The 21,091-nt window shown below is 36.2% G+C and overlaps 1 protein-coding gene and 1 long non-coding RNA gene across 4 annotated transcripts in view; one reads left to right on the forward strand and one right to left on the reverse strand.

The window, feature by feature from the left end:
• Window positions 1–21,091, forward strand: part of HDAC9 (histone deacetylase 9) — a 930,736-nt gene that overhangs the window by 893,785 nt on the left and 15,860 nt on the right. Inside the window, exon 28 of the mRNA XM_057504568.1 lies at window positions 10,957–11,134. Coding sequence (XP_057360551.1) covers window positions 10,957–11,134 — 178 coding nt within the window. The remainder of the gene's footprint in view (window positions 1–10,956; window positions 11,135–21,091) is intronic.
• The window catches only part of LOC130684290 (uncharacterized), a 203,586-nt gene that overhangs the window by 75,360 nt on the left and 107,135 nt on the right, over window positions 1–21,091 (reverse strand). The gene's annotated exons all lie outside the window — the stretch shown is intronic.

Here is a 21,091-nt window from a genome sequence, read left to right on the forward strand (position 1 = left end):
CTGAGGGACCAAAACCATTCCTGAAGGGTCTAGACCACTGGTAGTCCTGCCTAGGTTGGGTCGTTGTGGGTTTCCATTGACGTTAATCACAGGACACAGTAGTACTGAGAGGTGTCCTAATGGACACCTGTATTTCACATATACTCTTCCTTATCTCCATTATGGAGTGGCAGTCGAATGTCCCCTGGGTGGTCAGGATCAGTCACACCATTCTTTCTTTGCCTATTGATTCAGAGGCACTAGGAGTCCAAAGTGGCAGGGCAGCAGTCTTACCTTCCAGCTCAGTGGAATCATTGCTGTGTTTCCTGGTGGAAGCCTTCCTCCCTTTGGAACAAAGACCTTTAGGCTACCATAGCAAAAGGCCACAGGAACAGGGAGCAAAAATTTTGCCAGTGGGTAACTACCTGTAATAATGAGTGTTGCCACCCCCATTTCCACCTCTTGTTTGCTGATCACATGAATCCTGGATATGACAGCAATACCATAGTGTTTTAGATGCTGATCTAGAGCATATACACCTCCTGGAAAACCTTGTTACACTCTTACAAGGTATTACCACATAGCTTACACGAAAACAGAGTCTTTTAAAACCCATTCCACCATTCTATCTAACCCGTGCCTTGACTCTACTGTTCATTTAGGTAACCACAGTCACCTTGACTTCAGCAGTTGAACGCTGCCACTTGGCCCCTGCCACTGCAGGGTCCAGTGATTCCCATTGCATTTAGATTTTTTAACTCAGTGATCACAGTTCCCACTGTAAGTTACAGCCTACAGAAATGAGCAATCACAGAGTGCTTCAAGGATGCTGGGCTCTTTTCACAAATTTATTTCTCACGGTCATAGTGAAAGGTATGTTTTCTAGACCCTCCCAGTGTGTCATAAAGGACAAATATACTCTAACACCCCAATCTCCCTAAATCTTTGAATCCCTTCCTCTTCATTAAACCAAGGCAGGCCTGACACTTCTAAATCACTCATTGTGAACTGCCTTTTTGTCTATGTTTTAGCCAACCAAACAAATGAACTGTTAGAGCCCTTCCTTTTTCCCTTGCTGCAAAATTAAATGCAAACTCTCTGCTTAGTGAGTCCATCATCCTCTACCTAAATCCTTTTCATACTATATATTCTTTCACTAAGTGTATGATATGAATAAGTTATTTCCACCCTCCTTACTTCAGTTCTCTCACTTTTAAACTAAGGAACATGAGATAATCTTATCTCACAAGGTAGTTTTGAATGTACAGGAAACTACATATAAAGAACATTATCATAGCCATATCATAGGCATCCATTAAATATTTATCATTTTGATTATTGCTGTTTGTCCTAGACCAAAGCTTCATAGTCATCTCTACATGAATAGCTCTAAAAATTTATATCTTCAGTTCATACCTGAGGTCTGAGTTCCAAATATTTATTAGAACTTCTAGCTTAGCATCTTCTCCTGGATATCACAAAGGCACATCTAGTCAACATGTCCAAAGTCACTGTCTTTCTTTTTGCCCCAGACATCAGCCTCTTCCACGTTTCTTAATCCACATAGACATGGCACCCCATCCTGCCAGTTTTGCTATGCAGGAATTTAGGAGGTATCAGTTGAGTGTTGTTCTCCATTCAACCCATAGTTGTCTATATCCAGCTCATTACCCCATCTTGTTTGTTGTACTCCTTGAACATTTCATTCATTCAGCCATTTATCTCTCTTGCCATGGCCACTGTCCCAAATCAGGCTTCCATAATCTTTTTCCTGGACCATTTCTATATCCTATAAAGTGGTCTATCCAATCCACTCTTTATTTCTCTAAAGTATTCTCTAACATACTGGTAGAGTGATTTTTTACAAAATTACTTCCTTGCTTTATACCAGAGATCAACAGAGTTTTTCTGTACAATGCTGGGTAGTACACATGTAAGTGTGTTTCAACTGCTTAAACTCTTCCGTTGTAGCAAGAAAGCAGCCATAGCCAAAGTATAATGAGCAGCTGTGTTTTAATACAATTTTATTTACAAAAACAGGTTGTGGGACCAATCTGGTTTATGAAAAAGGAAAAATCTGAAACCAGTGGTATCTTGGATACTGAAATAACAGACACCAACCAAGACACCAATTGTAAAGGACACTGGGAGGTGGAGGGAAAAGTATTCAGCATTGCTGCCATCTGGTGTACCTGGCTACATGGGCTGTAGCCACAGTGTGTAATATGCATAAAGCCACCAAGATGCCAGGACATGGAGAATCAGAGGTTAGGTGTAGATAAAATACATATTCAAGAAATAGAGAGGGGGCAGTCCTGTATGCAGCATCTACAATCTGAATGTTTCTTCTACAGAGGTTTGTCAATTATTGTACACTGAATCTACAGCTATTTATTTATGATTTACTACATATTTAAATTTTGCTAACACTGTTGGTTGAAATGTACTCAGAAACAAACGTGCATGTTAAAAAATTTAGTGCTTAATCATTATTTCCCAAGGAAGTTGATAGCAAATATGTAACTTGCATGAAATGTCAATATTCATCATTTATTATGGGGACATAGTGATTCCATGTATGACATGAACATTGAAAAAACAAAACTTCTGAATCAGTAGCAGTATCTAAAATTTAATAATAATAAAAACAAAAATAAAAGCTAGGCAAAATGGAGACAGTTTAACAAGTGCACTTGGAGAAGGTGCAGGTTAGTGTCACTCCATGAAGCATGAGTTTTTATTTAGTTATCCTGACTATGCTTCTAAATTTATAAAATGAACTTTCAATTTCAATTGTTCTTTTTCAAGTTCCAAAGTGAAGTAATAGTTTTTTATTGACTCCACCAGAAGAATCTCTTTTTTAAGTGATGCAGTCCCCTTAGATATTTCAAGAATCTCCAAGATGCTTCAACAGAAAAATCAGTTAATTCTCATAATGGTTTGATATTTTCATTCAGTTCATAGAATCAAAGTAAAGCTTTTGGGAATAATTTGCCAAAACTGAAACATAGGGCATTATTGTGATTGCTATTATAAATTACAGTGAAAATCTAATGCTAACAAAGAAATAATTTGATTTTGTATTAATATGCAAATTTAGATTTTGGCAGAGCACAGCTCAATCTTCAAGAATAGAAATATATTTGGCACTAGCTATAAAGTATACAAAGTTCTTACATACTTATAAATAACTTAAAAATATAATTACTAGTGAAACTGCCAATGAAAAGTTAAGCTATAGGTGTCAAAAATCTTAAATATCTTTATATAAACACAGGGTGGAACACGGTTAAATACCATCGTTTTTTGAAATACAGCTGTTATTGATGACAGTACAAAAGAAAACATAAAACTTCAGTGTGGCAATACAGAATTTCTCTTTGTTGCCCATTCTCAACCATACTTTACAAATGTTTATGATTATTCTATAGTAATACTAAACTATTTTTTAAATGAGTTTTCTGAATTTTTATTATATTTTTTAATCAGTTAGAAGTCATTAATCAAAATAATAAATGGACCTCTGGCCCTACATATGAAGGAGTAATTTATTAATTATCCTTCGATGAAAAATAAAAGAATACCAGAAAAACATACATATGAAACACTGTTTTGTACACCAGACAACAGGTAGTGATCCCAGCAGGAAGCAAGTAAGGAATGAGAAGCAAAAAAATGAGACCTACAATTGCCCAAGCTTACTGATGAGAGGCAGTTTACAGGCTGAGGCACAGGGAAAGAGAATCCAAAGAGAGTGCAGTCATTTTTCTGAGTTGAAGATAAAGTGGGCAGAGTTTGGGCAGAATGGAATGATTGGAATTTATGGGGCAGAATAATTGAGACGAAGTTGCTTTACTGAGAAAGAGCTTCATGTATCTGTACAGGAACCTTTGTTTTACTTATCTTTACATGCATGAGGTGAATCTCTACAAAGCTGGGGAATTAGTCAATAGGTAACAGTAGATTAAACAATTCAAGGAGTTCACGCAGAATGAAGAACAGTTTGCATTCCCACTAGCCAGAATGGAGAGACTTTGTAATACACAAGGAATCATGTAGAGACATCAAAATGGTTTTATCTTAGTTGTAGGGCTAAATTAGCCTTAAACTAAAGCCTGCTCTGGAGCCACTCTAACCGAGTACAAGCAAGGCTCCAAAGGATCATACTGATTGTAAGTAACTTAACTGCATTCTAAAACAGAAGTCCAACACTTTCAAAGAGCGCAACAAATTCAGCAACTAAAAATGTTCAAATTAACAATGTCAGACATCCAAATGAAAATTACCAGGCATGCAATGAAGTAGGGAAATATGACCTAGCGTTACAAGACAAATGAATGAACATAAACTGACTCAGAAATGCAAGCTATGATGGAATTAGCAGTCAAGAATGTTAAATAGTTACTTTCAATGTGAAGAGGAAATTGCAAGCATAATGTGAAGGGAAATGAAAAACCTAAAAAACATGCAAATGGAAGTTTTAGAGATGAAAAATGCTACATTTGAAATAAATTCTACACCCTGGAAGGATTAATGGTAGATTTTATGCTACAGAAGACAAAACAAAAAGAAACAAAAACCTAGTGAGGAGGTTAAGAAGTAACGGAAACTATCAAAAGTGAAAAATAGTGTATCAGTGATATATTGGACAATATCAATTAGTCTAACATACCTATAACTGGAGTCCCAGAAAAGGAGGCAATGGAGGAAGTATTTGAAGAAATAATAAAAAAAGGTTTTATAAATTTGATGAAAATTACAAATTCAAAGATCCAAGAAAATCTCAAGCAGAATAAACATAACTAAAATCACACTGAGGAACATCTAATTCAATATCAAAGGAAGCTAGAGACAAGAAAAATTATATTACATACAGAGAAACAGATTTAGATGATAAGATTAATAAGAAATACTTTGTATCTCAAAAGTATTACATTAAGTGAAAGAAGCCAGATATTAAGTACTGTAGTATATGGTTTCATTTACATAAAATTAAAGAGAAGGCAAAAGTACAGTGGCAGAATTTCCGATTGTCAGGGGCCAAGAAGGAAGGCAAGAAATTGATCCACAGGGGCCAAAAGGAATTTTTAGAGTGAAGAAATATTCTATATTTTGATTGTTGTAGTGGTTATATGGCTGCACCCATTTGTCGACATGCATTGTAACTTGCCCTTAAAACAGGTAAATTTATTGACTGTAAACTACACCTCAATGAAATAAATAAGAAATAGTCATGAAATGAAGCAAAAATATCAGCTTTTGAAGTTTTTAATGAATTGAAATTACAGGAAATAATGTTTACAAAAAGGGAAACATTGAAGTTGATCCCTACAGAAGCAAAGGAATAAACAAATAAATTGAAGGATAAGCACTCAAACCATGCACAGGATTTGATTCTGCAAATCTTCAACTGGGCTTTCAAAGATGTCTATTTGTTAGAAATTTGATAAAGTACTATTTTTAGCTGGATAAAATTTATGTTCTGGAATGGAATGATATTGAAATGTCATCTGATTTTGCAGCATCTAAATTTAGTAAATAAAATTTTGAAGAGCCATAAAGGAGAAAACTTTTTTGATAAGTTTGGCTTATATAAAATGTTTGCCAAAGAAAGTTACTCTGAAAGGAAGAAAAAGACAATAGTCATGAAAATATTTGCACAAAATAGTTACTTATTTAAATATTTTTAAAATGGGAAGTGAAAGTTTTCCACATTTAGTAGAAATTGCTCTGAGCTTACCAGATAGCACCCCACTTGAAGAAACAGTATTCATCAACCAAAAATGTTATAGTCTTTTGAGGATGAATTAAAGACATAGTTTCAGATTTATTAGCCATAAAATTCCTCTTTGAAGAAGATGGCATGTGATGATATGAATAAAGTCTAAAATACTTAGACCATAATGAAACAGAAAGTACATTCTTCATAAAAAGTAACAATGATATTGTCAGTGAGAGATATGGCCACAAGATTGAATACCATATGTAAATATTTACAACAATCATAATTGTATTTGCATTATTTTCTAATGTTCAGATAATAATATAAAGTCGTTGGTTATTGTGCTTTGGCATGCATTCATTATGCTATTTTTATTTTTTATAATGCATTTTAGTTGTGAAAATAACTTTTAAATAGGACTGTTTATAGGTCCAGTGATAAAAATAATTTGTTGATCAATAAATGAACATTTCCATAACATATACTTCTTATTTATTTGTAGGCTCATTTTACTTTTAACCTCAAAGTTGCTGCAACTTGGATGAAAAATACCTGGTCAAATTATTTATATACCAATTTTCAATACATCTTCATTTTTGCATGTATCAGTGCTTTGGATCCAATAAAATTCTCCATTTAGCTAAAAATTGTATCTTTAAGAAGTATTAAAGGCTCTGAGCTCTAGAGGACCCAGGAGCCTTGGCCTCTTGGAAGTCCCAGGTGTTAATAATCTCTGAGCTGGAGGGGACAAGAAGGGGTATAGGTCAGTGCCAGCTTCTTTTCCTATGAGATATGGTCTTTGATGACTAAAGGCAATATCACTCACATGGCAAGAACAAACCTGAGAAGTGACTGGAAAGCTTCCAAAATGATGATGGAAGGGGGAGATTTCTGGGGTCAGGAGATTTTCAGTGTCAAATGACTTTGGTTGGAAAAACTTTTGGTAGATGCGTTATTTCTAACACAGACCTTCATATGTCAGCAATAGCCTAGTTTTCCAAATTGCTCAGTACAAGAACAATCTGGTTTATACTGAAGCTTGATTATATAGGAACTATAGTATGCCCTCTCATTGCCCCTGTCTGACCCAATGACGCTCCATCTATGGGTCTCCATCTCTAAGTCTTGACTGTATCCCCTTATCTAGTTTATACCTTTATTTTAAACTGATTCTTTGCTTTACCTTTATTAGACAAAACAGAAATGCAGAAAGACACTGAAAATTCAAAAAGAGAAGTACTGAAAAGCAGGAAGGTGAACATAGTGAGAAAAACAAGTAAGGATAGAGCATATGACCAAAGGGAGTGTACATGTTTAGTGTTAATGGAAAACTCTCTTTTCCCAGTTTTATTGCCTTAGGAGAGTAATCCAGTGGTGGCTGGTTACTAATACTTTACTTTATGGATAGCAGCTCCTGAAAACTCTAGCAGTAAACCTTGGTTCATTTCTCTTGTGTGCTAATGGTGGTATTATTCCAATACCAGGAGATATGATTTTCCTGCACAAATGTTCCTAAAAAAAAACACCTACCTATCATGTGAAATATAACCCATAAGTTGTGGGGTTTAAATTGGCTACACATTGCACAGTCTGTATAGACCCACTTCTATTTTAATTATTTTCCCTTACAAATAGAGATAGTGGTCTATAAATGCATTATTAATTTTAAATGTTTCCCCTGTTTTTATAGGCTTTGCCAGAGGCCATATTGAATTTAAATTTTGGGGTTATTTCTGAGTCAGGAACCCCATATATTTGGATAAAAATCAAACTTCTAACATCTAATCTTAACTTAGGATATTTTACATACATTAAATTTTCATCAAGAAAGTCTCAGCTACTTAAATTCTTTCTTACTAACATACATAAAGGCTAAACTTTCAAGGATCACTGTCAGTCATAGTGCGGAAAAATTGTTATTAAGGGTTCATACCTCTGATTCTGTTTGGAGAGTAAGAACGATTGTTTTGTCCATGACCAAGAGCTCTCTTGTTCAGGAAAAAATACAATGCTTGAAAATTAAAGCCCTTGGTTACTCTAGATTGTCATATATCTAAAAATAAATGTTTGCTGACCTCTTCAAGAGTTCATAGGCACACAGAAAAGTAAGGTTTTCTGCCATAACAAATTTATTCTAAAATCCAGGAGTGATACATAATATGAGATCAGAAGAATCACAATCACTAAGAATTAAAGCAAGAAGAGACTTTTCATTGTTATCCAGCCTACCTCTACCATGTTACAAATGTGGCAGTTGTGTCCCAGCATGATCCAAATAACTTCTCTGGAACTAGTAGGGAATCTCCAACCCAGAAATATTGACTTTAATTCAGGCCTCCATTTTCAATGGCCTTCATTCATACTCTTCAGTGAGCCCTTGTCTCCAGTTGTATAATAGCTTCATCAATAACTTAACCTAGTAACCAAGTGTTTGCAGTAGTATAAGGTTATGAGAAATGAAGAACAGAAAGAAAGAGTCTCAATGTGGTTGTCTCACTTGGTGCAATAAACCCATATCATAAAGGATCAACTGAGTCACATATATAAATAATGAGGATAACTTATTACCAAACATGATTTATTTGGTGAAGTATGTATATGTAAGTGTGTGTGTGTGTGTGTGTGTGTGTATAATTCTTTTGCAATATGCATAATTATTTTAAGTTGGGATTTTCATAAACTGAGTCTATTTTTGTACTTTTGTGTGTAGTGGATGGAGGATATAGAAGAACTACATGAAGGAGGACCGCAGAGTACAGAGTAAGAGACATTTTAGAGTCAGGCAGCTCTGGGTGAGGATTTCAGCTCCTCTGCTTGATAGCCATGTGACCCTAGAAAAAATTACCTAACATTACCTACATAGTTGTCATGAGGATTAAGTGAAGTTATAGATTATAAATGTGAAAACAGTTAGCACGGTCTTTGGCACATATTAGGAGCTCAATAATGTTAGTGTCTCTTTCAGATAATGTTTATAACATAATTTAACCCATAAACAACCAGCCACCTGTTGTTTCTCAGAGGCCCCCTATTAGTCACTCTAGAGAAAAAAGAATTGGTGTCATCCAGCACCACCAGCATTGTAAATGTTATGAGCTAAAATAATGCTTAATTACAACACTTTGTGAAATTCATTACAACTGAATACACTTAGAGAATATGGCATTTCCAGCTTGGGTAAGATTATAATGATACTGTGATCCAGAGAAATTAGGGTCTTGGAATGGAGCTGTCAATTCAGGTCATCTTTCCAAGTTGAGAGAAGCAGGGGCACTAAAGAATAAGCCAAGATGCCTTCCCACTGTCTCCCTCCTAAGCATCCCCTCTTTGTCCTCTTTAGTCCATCCCCTCATTTCTATTCTGTCACTTCCTTTTAATTTAGGTATCATCATTCCCTGCCTAGACTTTTGTCAAGATGTGAAATTGGTTTTCTTCCACCAATCTCATCACCTTCCAGTCCATCAGCCATGATCTTTCCAGAGGGATCTTTTAAAAACTTAAACCTGTTTCTCTGCCTCTTCTGCTTAAAATGGCCCTTCATGGCCCACAGTGGAAGTCCAAGATCATTAGCATATTATCAGATTGTGTGTTAATTAGCCCTTGCATACCACATCCATCTCATTCATCACACCCCAGACTTTTCCTATGTTCCAGTTGTGCCTAGCAGTGGACTTTGTACCCCAATAAGCCACAGTCTCCAGGTTCTGCACTTTGGTGTGCTGTTTCCTCTTATAGGGATACCTCATCACCACTGCCCCCTCCCTTCCAGCTTGACTAACTTCTGATGGTCATTCAAATACTTGGTCAGGTGTTATTTTTTCTGCCAAGTCTTCTCTCACTTGGCATCTCAGCTAAACCATGAATTTCTCATTGTCAGGGAAGCATCTTTCTTTCCTCAACATCTGGCACAGCTTAACTGTCAGATATGTTAGTCGATGGGTTCATTCACAGTTGGAATTATTATCATTCAGCCCAAATGAAAAGCTTTATGATTCTCAAACTTTGGTCAGAATAGGTGATCACAGCAAGTAAAGTAGTAGTGCACATCCTTGTCAGAATGCCCTGTTGGCATGGGGACTGGGTGGGGAGACTGGGTCTCCGCCCCTCACATGACATCTGGTCCTTTGTAAGGCAGTAAGATAAGAAAAGGCCAATCATGAAATGTTAGTTATTTGCTTTGATGTAGATTGACTTGAGTTTATTTGAAGTAGATTTGAGACCATCCACCTGTTTTGAGAAGCAGAATAAAGTGCTGGAGAGCCTTGTCAACGTGATAGCTGGGTCAGTGGTAGAGCTGGGTCCAGAACCTAGTTACCTTCCTTCTCAATACAGTATTCATCCATTCCCCTTCTCTGTTCTCATGGAACTTTTTTTTGGAAGTAAGCAAACTGCATGCCAACCTCCCACTTAATTGGTAAGTCCACAGAGATGGTTCTAACCTGGTAAGCCATAGTCAGCACCTAGGGAGATTCTCCTCCTTTGATTTGGGGCCACTCAACACTTCACAGAAAATAGCTTAGGGGCTGCAAGAAGGCCGTCAGCTGTGCTCTTTCATGCTTACTCCACTGGCATGTTCTCATGAAATAATCTCCTATTTTCCTCTCATTCTCCTTCCCTGCCTCAAATAAAAAAGAAACATCCATATGACATATGGAAGGGTTCCAACATCAGCCAGTACATATATCAAAGTTTTAAATCAATTATTGTTCTAGCATACACCCTGGGGTTGAGAAAGAAAGAACATCCAGGACTAACAAGCCTGATTGTTCTGGCAAAGTTGCCATTCAATTCATGCTGGCATTTCTGGGCTTTTCTTTCTCTTTAATATTCCAACCTCATTCTTTTAAAAAAGTGAAAGGCTCAAGTAGAAGTTTTCAGTGTTACTATTTCATTCAGTTTCTCCATGAGACTTCTACCTCCCAATCTCTTGAGTGTTTCCCAGAGGGCACAATGCTCAGTTTGCTTACTTAGTTGAAGAGACAGCTGTCTGTCTGATAGTGAGTTCATTAGACCATGATTATTCCTCACTTCATTACCTTTTGAGCAAGGGAGAATCAAGCTTGGGAATATGAGCACTTCACAACTGGATATTCTTAGATTGAGAAACAGACTTAATCATTAGAGTTAAATAACCAAATTACAACTGTATACAATATGGTGAATTGTAACTACTCTGAGTTGGACCTATACAAGTATTTTGATTAATACTCCCTTGTTAAAATTCACATTTTAAAGCATGATGAATATTTTTCTAGGCAAGTACTGGAAGTCGGTAAGGATGGTGACTGTGCCAAGGGGCTGTGCTCTGTCTGGGGCTCAGCTGCAAGAGGAGACAGAGACTGTTTCTGCCCTGGCCTCCCTCACGGTGGATGTGGAACAGCCCTTTGCTCGAGAAGACAGCAGGTATGGATCGAACGTGGGGGAATCATTAAGGTCAGTAACATCCAGGCACATCATCAGCATTCGTGGGCCTCTCTCCAGGCTTTCCCTCTCCTTTCTCCTCAGCTTCCACCACCTGTCTTCTCCAAAGCCACAGATGCCATTGCACAGGTTGTAGACTGTCAAGAATTCATTTGTTTCATTCTGCATGGGAAACACAGAACTACAGTGTGTGGCTGCAGTTCACAGAGAAATAGAGGGGATGAGATACGTGGTGAAAAAAACTCTACTTATTGGATAATTTAGTGCAGATCATTATGGAAAGAGCTGCTTATAGACTTAACTTCTTTCCTTAGTTATCTCTATTTTTCCAGATGTTCTTTTTCTTTCTATTATCATTTTGAAATTGCGAATATGACAAAGGGGACAAAGGAGAGCAGTAGATGGAGCTATGGCTAGTTTGTTGGATAGCCTAAATACATTCAAGCTCCTTGAGGCAAACGACTGGGTCAAAACGGAAGTTGCCTCCAAAGGAGACGGAAGTGTAGGGAGAGGAATATGTGGACTTGAGTCTGATTTTATTTTATGAGAAGGATTTCTATTAGTGTTCATGTGAACATAGTTTTCAGGAGGAAAAATTAAGGTTAACCTAAGATTGGGTTTGCACCTTCCTCTTTTAAGAACTGCCCCTGGGCTTATGTGTTTTGGTGGCCATCACCCTACCCTACTGATGATGCTACATTCAGGAGTTCTTTTACGTCTCCTGTGACCAAATCCACTTAAATGTACATACATTAACGTTAGCGCTTTCTGTGGTTGACTTCAAAGTCACATTTCCTAAATTTTAAAATGAATAAGGTAAGGCTTTGCTAAAGCTCTGCCAGCTTGGGCTTTTAAATGGCTTCCGTGAAGGAAATCAGACTCCCTCCATCAATAACATCACCATTAATTACACAGCTCCTGCTACTCGTACATAAATTGGCAATTTTCCCAAGAATGCACAACTTGAACAGTTTTCGCTTTTTTGCTTTTACTGGATATTCAGAGTTTAATGGATTTAACATCTTGCTTTGGTCACGAGCAGGAGATACATTGAATAGGAGATTTCATTTTTATGGAAATACTTTTTTTTTACCATAACCACTTAAAGAGCAGATTACCAGTAAGAAAAAAAGCTGTGCAATACTGTATTAGAAGACATCTTCATATGGGCATTCAGAGCATAAGGGAAAGCTCATTTTACATCTTTGATAATATGAACTAACCCCCTGCTGTTCCCAGCTAAGAACCGAACCAAGTTCATAATTCAAAGGTGTTGCAATTATTCCCAAGACCAAGAACAGTTAGTTGTCTGTCATCTGTGGGCTATAAAACTGAGGAAACTAACATCTGTTAGTGTTGGATATAAAAGAAACAAAGCAATTCTTTAGAATTCATTTAATATAGAGAGACAAAGCTAAATTCCAATCTGAGTGAAATGAATTATGTAATTTTGTCCATTAAATTACAGAGCTTAAAATAGTTAGGAATAATAAGTCATGTTATGGGCCCCAAGTAATATAAAAGTCTCTGCACTTTGGCAAGAATTGGCTCTGTAAGTATGCTTGTTTTTCCTCAGGTAAATAGTGTGCTTCACTCCTGATAATCTATAGAGACTTAAGCCTGGCTTCAGTTCACAGTAATTTTAAAGCTTCATGTGATAGCAAAGAAAGAATGGGCAGGGGAATATGCGTACTCTGATGTACAGGGAAACAGCTGAAGCTTGTGGCTGGGATTTGTGGTGCAGATTTGGACAGACTGTATCTATTTTGATTGGTATTTCTTGTGGGAAGAAAAATGGTTTTGCTTGAAATATTTTCTATGGCTTTGAACTCACTTCTTTAGCAGAGGAAAAGAAAAATTCTTTTAGAACTGGTTTCTGCACTTGAGAGAGTCAGAGAGATTGAAGCCTGGAAAGCCACAGAGCATTTATTCTTTCCGGGGGAATGCCATTAGAGTTGTTCCCCTACTCAGCACAGGGCAGATGACCTTGAGACTGAGATAAGGAGAGACAGAAGTGTTCTGGGGCCTTTGTTGTGAATGCAATGCCTAAGTACACAGGAAATAGAAAAATCAGAAAATCAGAGCTAATTGGGTGGAAAGGGTGAAAGCGAGATGCTTTTCATAGGAGATTCTTGCCGGTAACTTTGGAGGATATGTCGGTGTTTGGAGTGAAATGATTCATTTTGTACTAAGATTTTGGGTAAAGCAGCTCTTTTCCTGGCCAACTCATATCTGACTCACTTACCACTAGTGAATAAGGGATAAAATGCTCCTGGCGAGGAACCACTGTAAGTACTTTTTGTTCATTTTTCTTGGATTTGGGGTGGGGGCAGATGACAACACAGCAAAAACAGTCATTTCATTTTCATAACTCATTAATGATCCATGAAGGATAAATTTTTAGAAAAAGATTGGTATGTGGAGATTCATTTTGGGAATGACTGACTAAAATACAGTTTTCAAAACATGATTTTCACATGGCCAAGGACTTGAGCAGGAAAGAAATGATCAAAAAAGCAAAAATTAAAACAAAACAACAAAATCTAAGTCTGGCCCAGAGTGTGTGCAAAGAATATTACGTTTAAAGAATATTAAAGAAATAGGTCTGGTCACATAGAGCTTATCATTTGGAAGAAAGAACTGTGATCTTAGGTTTTTTCTTATTTGCTAGGAGACTGTACCTTTAAAAGATTATAGTTTACAGTGGTTGGATGTCTGTTACAAATGCTTCTGCTTTGAAAAGTCACTGCAGTATTCAGGTTTATTCTTGGATACCAATTCAAGCTATGCTAAAAAAAGAAAAAGTTCTCTTTGGCAACCAAGACTTCAGGGTGATCAGCTATTAAGTTATTGGGAACACATTTACACTCTAGAATTCCTGACTGTCTCTCTCTTCTTTTTAATCAAAATAAAAACTGATTTTCAAATAACAGTTTGACCTGTTAATTTTAGTGTGAATCATGTTAGATTTTCTTAGTACAATCTTGTCTGGTTTTTGTTTAATCATTTCATGTTCAACTTTTGGCAAATTTTCTCATGAATGAGTTTCAAGTCATTATATAATACAGAAGCATGAGAAAATATATGATTCCAAGTATGGCTATTTTGGTTTTTGAGTAACAATATTATTCATGAGTATTAAAAACTATAATAATAACCTGGAAAACCCCAGATATCCTGTCTTAGTTTTGAATGTCCTGTTGGTAGGGCCAAGGATATTGACAACCCCATTCTCCTATTTCTGAAGATTTATAAGGAAATATAGACCACCATTAAATACACATTCATGTCTAATGTATTTAGAAGCACAACTCTTGTTTTCCATCCTCTGAGATTGTGTCTCCAAGGCTTCTAGAAGCTTAATGTTGCACAGATTATGCACATTTCTGATTTTTCTCAATGATAAATTTATTTTGAGCACTTATTTACCTAGCCAGGCAAATATTCCAATATAAATTTTTTCTTAATTTTTATCCAGTGTCAGCAAAACCTTAGTTGAAAAGTGGACTGAGATTTGGATGCTCCTGGTGAAAGGAAACAGTCTGTCCCCTCTTTATGTGACTTAGAATATTAGTGCCCAATTATGTATTCAAGGTTCCATTCTGAATTCCTTATAAAGAAGTATTTAATATGGAAAAATAAACACAGTTGGCAAAAAGCATAAGTTAAATGAGATACATGATAACTTTAGCTTCCCATCATCTCATCTTCCTCTCCACTCCTTCACTCCTACCTTCTCAGCAAGACAGAGGAAGATTAGAGCATGACCCTGGAATTAGCTTGCATAGGTTCAAATCCCATCTCCAAATTAATAATTGTGTGATCAGAGACAAGAAACTTATCTCTCTGGGATTTATTTCCCTTATCTTTCAAATGAAGGGAAAATTTCATAGGGTTTTGAGGATGAAATGAGACAATACATATTAAGACCTTAACATAATGCTTGACACATAGTACTCAATAAAGGTTGGTTTTTATTATCTATCATTTTTCTTCTTCCTTAATTTGCTGTATTTTTCTCTCCCTTAATACATTGTTCATCATCTAGTGATCTATAATGTTAGAATATAGAGGCTGTACCTGGGCATCTATATGTTTAATTATTCATAGGTTAAATCAGTAACGTAATCATTAAAAACAAGAGAATGACAAGTAATCACTAACCAATAAATTGATTCAGTTAACTAATCTGTAGTTAGCTGACTTAAGAACTTCCACAATGCCCAATACAGCATAGGTATAAACAAATACTGGATGGATGGATGCAAAGACAGAAGAAAAAACCATTGTTAAAATGATAACATGTTTTATAGTGTCCTCATCTCTTCTCATCTCTCTGTTTACTAATCTCTCATCTCTATGTGCTAAATTCTGAAAGAACAAATGTTTTTACACTTTCTTTAAAGTTTTCAAACTATATATTTTACATTTATTTTCTTTCACAGTACTAATGAACAAATGTCCATTTTCAGATATGTCAGCTAACCAGAATTCATAGCACTTATACCATAGATGGATCAACTGAAGAAACATGAAGGGTTGGAGGGGAGGCAGAATGTCTGTTTGAATAAAGAAAAGAATTGCTTTCAAGGGGGACAAAATATGGGAGATAATGCTGACAGATCATAGGATCACCCTCCAATATGCAGAATGAACTGAGAGAGTACCGAGTTCATTCATTCTTTAAGTGCTTTCTGACTGTTTCCTATGTGTCAGACAATGTGTGGAAAGCCAGGGTCACAAAGCTTCTTAGCAGTCCTCAAAATGTCGCATAGTTGGTGATTATATTCATTTCCTGTTGCTATCTTTAAAAAGTACTGTAAACTTAGTGGCTTAAAGTGGCAAAAAAAAAATGACAGAAAGCTGACACAGGTCTCTGGGATAAAATCAAGAAGTTTGTAGGGCCTGGTTCCTCTCTAGAGGCTTTAGGAGAGAATCTGTTTCTTAGCCTTTTCCAGCTTCTAGTGGCTGCCTGCATTCCTTGGCTCATGACCCCCTTCCTCTCTGGTCAAAGCCAGCAACTTTACATCTCTCTGACCTTTCTACACTCATCACATTTCTCTCCAATTGAAGGGAAAAAGCTGGGAAAACTGGCTTACAAGCCGAGAAAGATTCTCTGCTTTTAAAGGCTCATATGATTAAAGAAACAGCTCTTAATTTCATTGATTTTTTTTCCTGTTGTTTTTTTTCAGTCTCATTTATTTCCCCTCTCATCTTTATTATTTCCTTCCTTCTAACTTTGGACTTTGTTCTTCTTTTTCTAGTTCCTTTCGGTGTTAGTTTAGATTGTTTGAGGTTTTCCTTGTTTCTTGAAGTACACCTGCCTCATTTACAAACTTCCCTCTTAGAACTGCTTTTGCTGCATCCCAAAGATTTTGAGCCATTGTGTCTCTGTCTTCATTGGTCTCCAGGTATTATTTTATTTCCTTTGCTTTCTTCACTGACCCATTCATTGGTTGTGTAATGCATGTTGTTGAGCCTCCACAAGCTTGTTTTTTCCAGTTTCTTTTCTTGAAATAGATTTCCAGTTTCATTCCATTGCTGTTGGAAAAGATGCTTGATACAATTTCAGTTTTCTTAAATTTACTGAGACTTTTTTTGTGGCCTAACATGTGATCCCTCCTGGAGAATGTCCTATGTGAACTTTGAAAGAATGTGCATTCTGCTGTTTTGGGATGGAATGTTCTATATGATGAGATTATACCCATCAGAATAATTTAGGATAATTTCTCCCTCTCAAAGTCCTTAATTTTAATCACATCAACAAAGGCAATTTTGCTCCCAGGAATTAGGATGTGGACAGCTTTGGGGGCTGCTATTCTTCCTCCCGCAGGATCAGATATAAAAAATCAGCTATAATAAATGACAAGTCATTTGATAGATTAAGCTGCAGAATAAAAGACCTAACACAAGTCAAGAACTGGGGAGTAAATCATTGACACAGGGTGGAAGATACTGAGCAAGCCATCTATAATTTTTTAGCTGCTACTGTGAACAGACAGCCCCAAAGTACCTTCATCTATCATCCAAACTCATATACAATACTTTCCTTACTAGTTTCCATACCCATTTTTGCCTCCTTCCTAATTCATTTTCTATACAGAAATGAGGGAGCTCTTAAAGCAAAACAAAAAACAACTGGAGAGCAAAACCTGCCATGCTTCTGCGTGAAACCGTTCGATGCCTTTCCATTTCCATTAGCGTAAAGACCATCATTCTTAACAGGACCCATAAGCCCTGCATGATCAGATGCTCACCTTCATTTTATGTCTTATTTCTGACAGTTTTCCTCTTTATTTTCTGATTTGGGTTCCAACTAGGACCTTGGTTCATTTTTTTTAAACCAAGATATACTTGCATATAATAATATGCACAAAAGATTTTTATTTATTCCATACTCATATAAGATTGAGAACATTTTCATCACCCAGAAGTCATGCCTCTTCTTAGTCAATGCCACTCCTTCCAGAGGTAACCCCCTTTTATTGTTGTTTTCACACTGTGGAATTGTTTTACCAGTTCTTGAATTTCCTTTAAAGAGAACCATGCAATACATACTGCTGCTTTTGTGGCTTCATTTACTCCACTAAGCACAATGGTTTTGAGATCTATCCAATTAGTAATTTGTTCATTTTTATTATGGTATATAAGCACACCCTAATTTATTTATTCATGTACCTGTGGATGGGTGTTTGGCTTATTTCCCATTTGAGCTGTTAATTTATTTTTCTGATTTTTTTTTTATTGAGACATAATGGACATGTAACATATTACTTCAGGTGTGCAATATAACAATTCAATATTTGTATATATTGTGAAGTGATCACAGTGAGTCTAGTTAACATCCATCATGGCACACTGTTGTAAACTTTTTTCTCATGTTGAGAACTTTTTAAGGTTTACTCTCTTAACTTTCAAAAGTGAAATACAGTGTTTTAACTATAGTCACCATGCTATACATTATATCCCAGGACTTAAAAAATAAGTCTGTTTGTACCTTTTGAAACACCTTCAACCATTTTGCTCAGTCCCCATCTTTCCTTCCCCATACTCACCTCTGGCAATCTGTTCTCCCTACCTATAAGTTTAGGGGTTTTAAGATTTCACAAATAAATGAGATCATATGGTATTTGTCTTTCCCTGTCTGATTTATTTCACTTAACATAATGCCCTCAAGGTCCATCTGTGTTGTTACAAATGGCAAGATTTATTTTTTTGGCTGAGTAACACTCCATTGTACCATGTTTTCTTTATCCACTTACCAATTGATGGGCATTTAGGTGACTTCCATGTCTTGGTTATTGTAAATAACGCTGCAGTGAACATGGAGCTGCGTACATCTTTTTGAGTTAGTGTTTTCATTTCCTTTGATAAATACCCAGAATTGGAATTGCTGGATCATATAGTAGTTCCATTTTTAACTTTCTGAGGAACTTCCATACCATTTTCTATAGTGCCTGTACCAAATTATATCCCCACCAATAATGCATGAGGGTTCTCTTGTCTCCTCATCCTTGTCATATCTTGATAATTTCTTGTCTTTTTGATAATAGCCATTCTGACTGGTGTGAAGTGATATCTCACTGTGGTTTTGATTTACATGTTCCTGATGATGAATGAATGATGTTGAGCTCCTTCTCATGTACCGTTTGGCCATATTTCTATCTTCTTTGGAAAAAACATCTACTCATATTCTCTGCCATTTGGGACCATAATGAATAAAGCTGCTGTGAGATTTTGTTATTATTGTGGCAAAAAAAAAGCACATAACATTATCCATCTGAGCCATATTTAAGTGCACAATACAGTACTAATAACTACTGTGCCTATCGTTTTGCAGCGTATCTATAGAACTTTCTCATCTTGCAAAACTGAAACTGTACACCTATTAAACAACTGCTGTTTTTCCCCTCTCCCCAGCTCCAGGCAACCACCATTCTACTTTCTGTTTTTAAGAATCTAACTGCTTTAGATATCTTATATGAGTGGAATCATGTAGTATTTGCCTTTTGTGACTGGCTTATTTGCTTTACTTAGCATAATGTTCTCAAGATTCATCCATGTTGTAGCATATGGCAAGGTTTCCATTATTTATGTCTGAATAATATTCCATTGTTTGTATATACCACAATCTTCTTTATCCACTCATCTGTCAGTGGACATTTAGGTTGCCTCCACCCCTTGGCTATTGTAAAAATGCTTCAGTGAACATGAGTATGCAATTGTCTCCTCAAGATCCTGTTCTCAGTTCTTTTGGAAATATACCCAGGAGTGAAATTACTGGATCATACGGGAATCCAATTTTTAATTTTTTGAGGAACCTAGGTTTCTATGAAATTTTTGTACAAATTTTTATTTTACAAGCAAAGCAACTCAGTTTTCTTTCTTCGCTATCTACCTAGAAGTGAAATTACCAAGTTATAGCAAAGCCGTATGTTTTACTTTGTAAGAAACATCCAAACTGCTTTCCAAAATGAGTGTGCCATTTTTCATTTCCACTAACAATGAATGACAGTTCCAATTGCTTCATATCCTCACCTACACTTTATATAATCAGTTCTTACAATTTTGGCATTTCTAGTGAGTGTGTAATGATATCTCATTATGGTTTCGTATTTTCTCCAAAGAGCTATATTCATGTCCACATCAGGCCTTCTTGGCACATACCCTCCCCTCTGTTTGGAATACTTATCATGTCTTCCTTGTCTTCTCATTGACTCTTACTAGCCTCCCCATTCTCTTCCACTTAAACTTTAGATCTCAGATCAAATATTACTTCCTCTTCTTAGAGAACATTAACTGACCATCAATCCCCCAAATTAGATCAGGTCCCTCTGTTACACTTTCTCATGTGTCCACTATACTTCAAGTACCTAGAACAATCAGATGTATAATAGACACTCAGTAATAATTTCCTGAGTCGATGAAAAACTCATTAAGCTCTCCAGTGCCAGTATTGGTGGACATGTGGGGCTTTGGAGCCTCACAGCAGTGGGAAGATAAACAAAGGCAGTCATGCTGGAAAGATATTTACTACCATTTAGTATGCACAGAACATTATGACATAGTCATCCTGTTCCTCTGAGTATATACTAAAGACACCCTCATCTTGGGTCTTTAAAGTATGTGCACTAGGAATTTCACTAAAGCTTTCTTCATGGTGGTCAGAGAGCGGGAGTCAAACCGGGGGTTCATTCTTGGGATAACGAATGGGAGGACGTGGTGAATGTACACCATGAAGACGCCGTGCAGAGCTTGGCAGCCACAGACTAGATAAAGACAACTGTGTGGATAGATCTAATACATAGAGTACTGAGTGAGAGAGTCAGCAACAGAAATGATGCATGTGTATACAAAAATTAAAAAACACATAAAGTAAAAATATGTACCCACCAAACAGTAATATATAGCTTGAAGAACAGCCTATGGACAAAATAATGTATGTAAAGGCATTAGGTTTCCTGTCTAGGAGAGAAGGAAGTAAGATACAGGGATTAAACTAAATGAGCAAAACAAGAGAAAATGTGTTTTAGTAAATAATTTACATTTATATAAATTAACAAATACTGTTTCAAAAACACATAGGAAATGAGGTATCCATTTAAGGGAAAATAGAAAATTTTTATTTTATGCCATATCTTATCTCAAGTTAAATTCCTTCCTTTCTATTATTTTTGTAAATGATCTTTATTTATTAATTATTAACTAAATTATTAATTCAAGTATTAATTGCTTGACCAAACTGATCCTTCCCTTAATACATGAAATCTTTGTCCTTCACTGACAGAATCCTCAGCATTCAATCTGAAGTCAGTTTGTTATAGTAGAAGTTTATGTCTCAATGAGTTAAACTATTATATAAAATTTATGTATGGAGGTTTTATTTTATACTTAATTCTTGACCTTACTGTGTCTTCTTCTCACCTAATTGCAAGTGGAATTAAATTCAAATATTTAAAGATTGCATCT

This window comes from Manis pentadactyla, chromosome 7, assembly GCF_030020395.1.
Source record: "Manis pentadactyla isolate mManPen7 chromosome 7, mManPen7.hap1, whole genome shotgun sequence".
Classification (NCBI taxonomy): Eukaryota; Metazoa; Chordata; class Mammalia; order Pholidota; family Manidae; genus Manis; species Manis pentadactyla.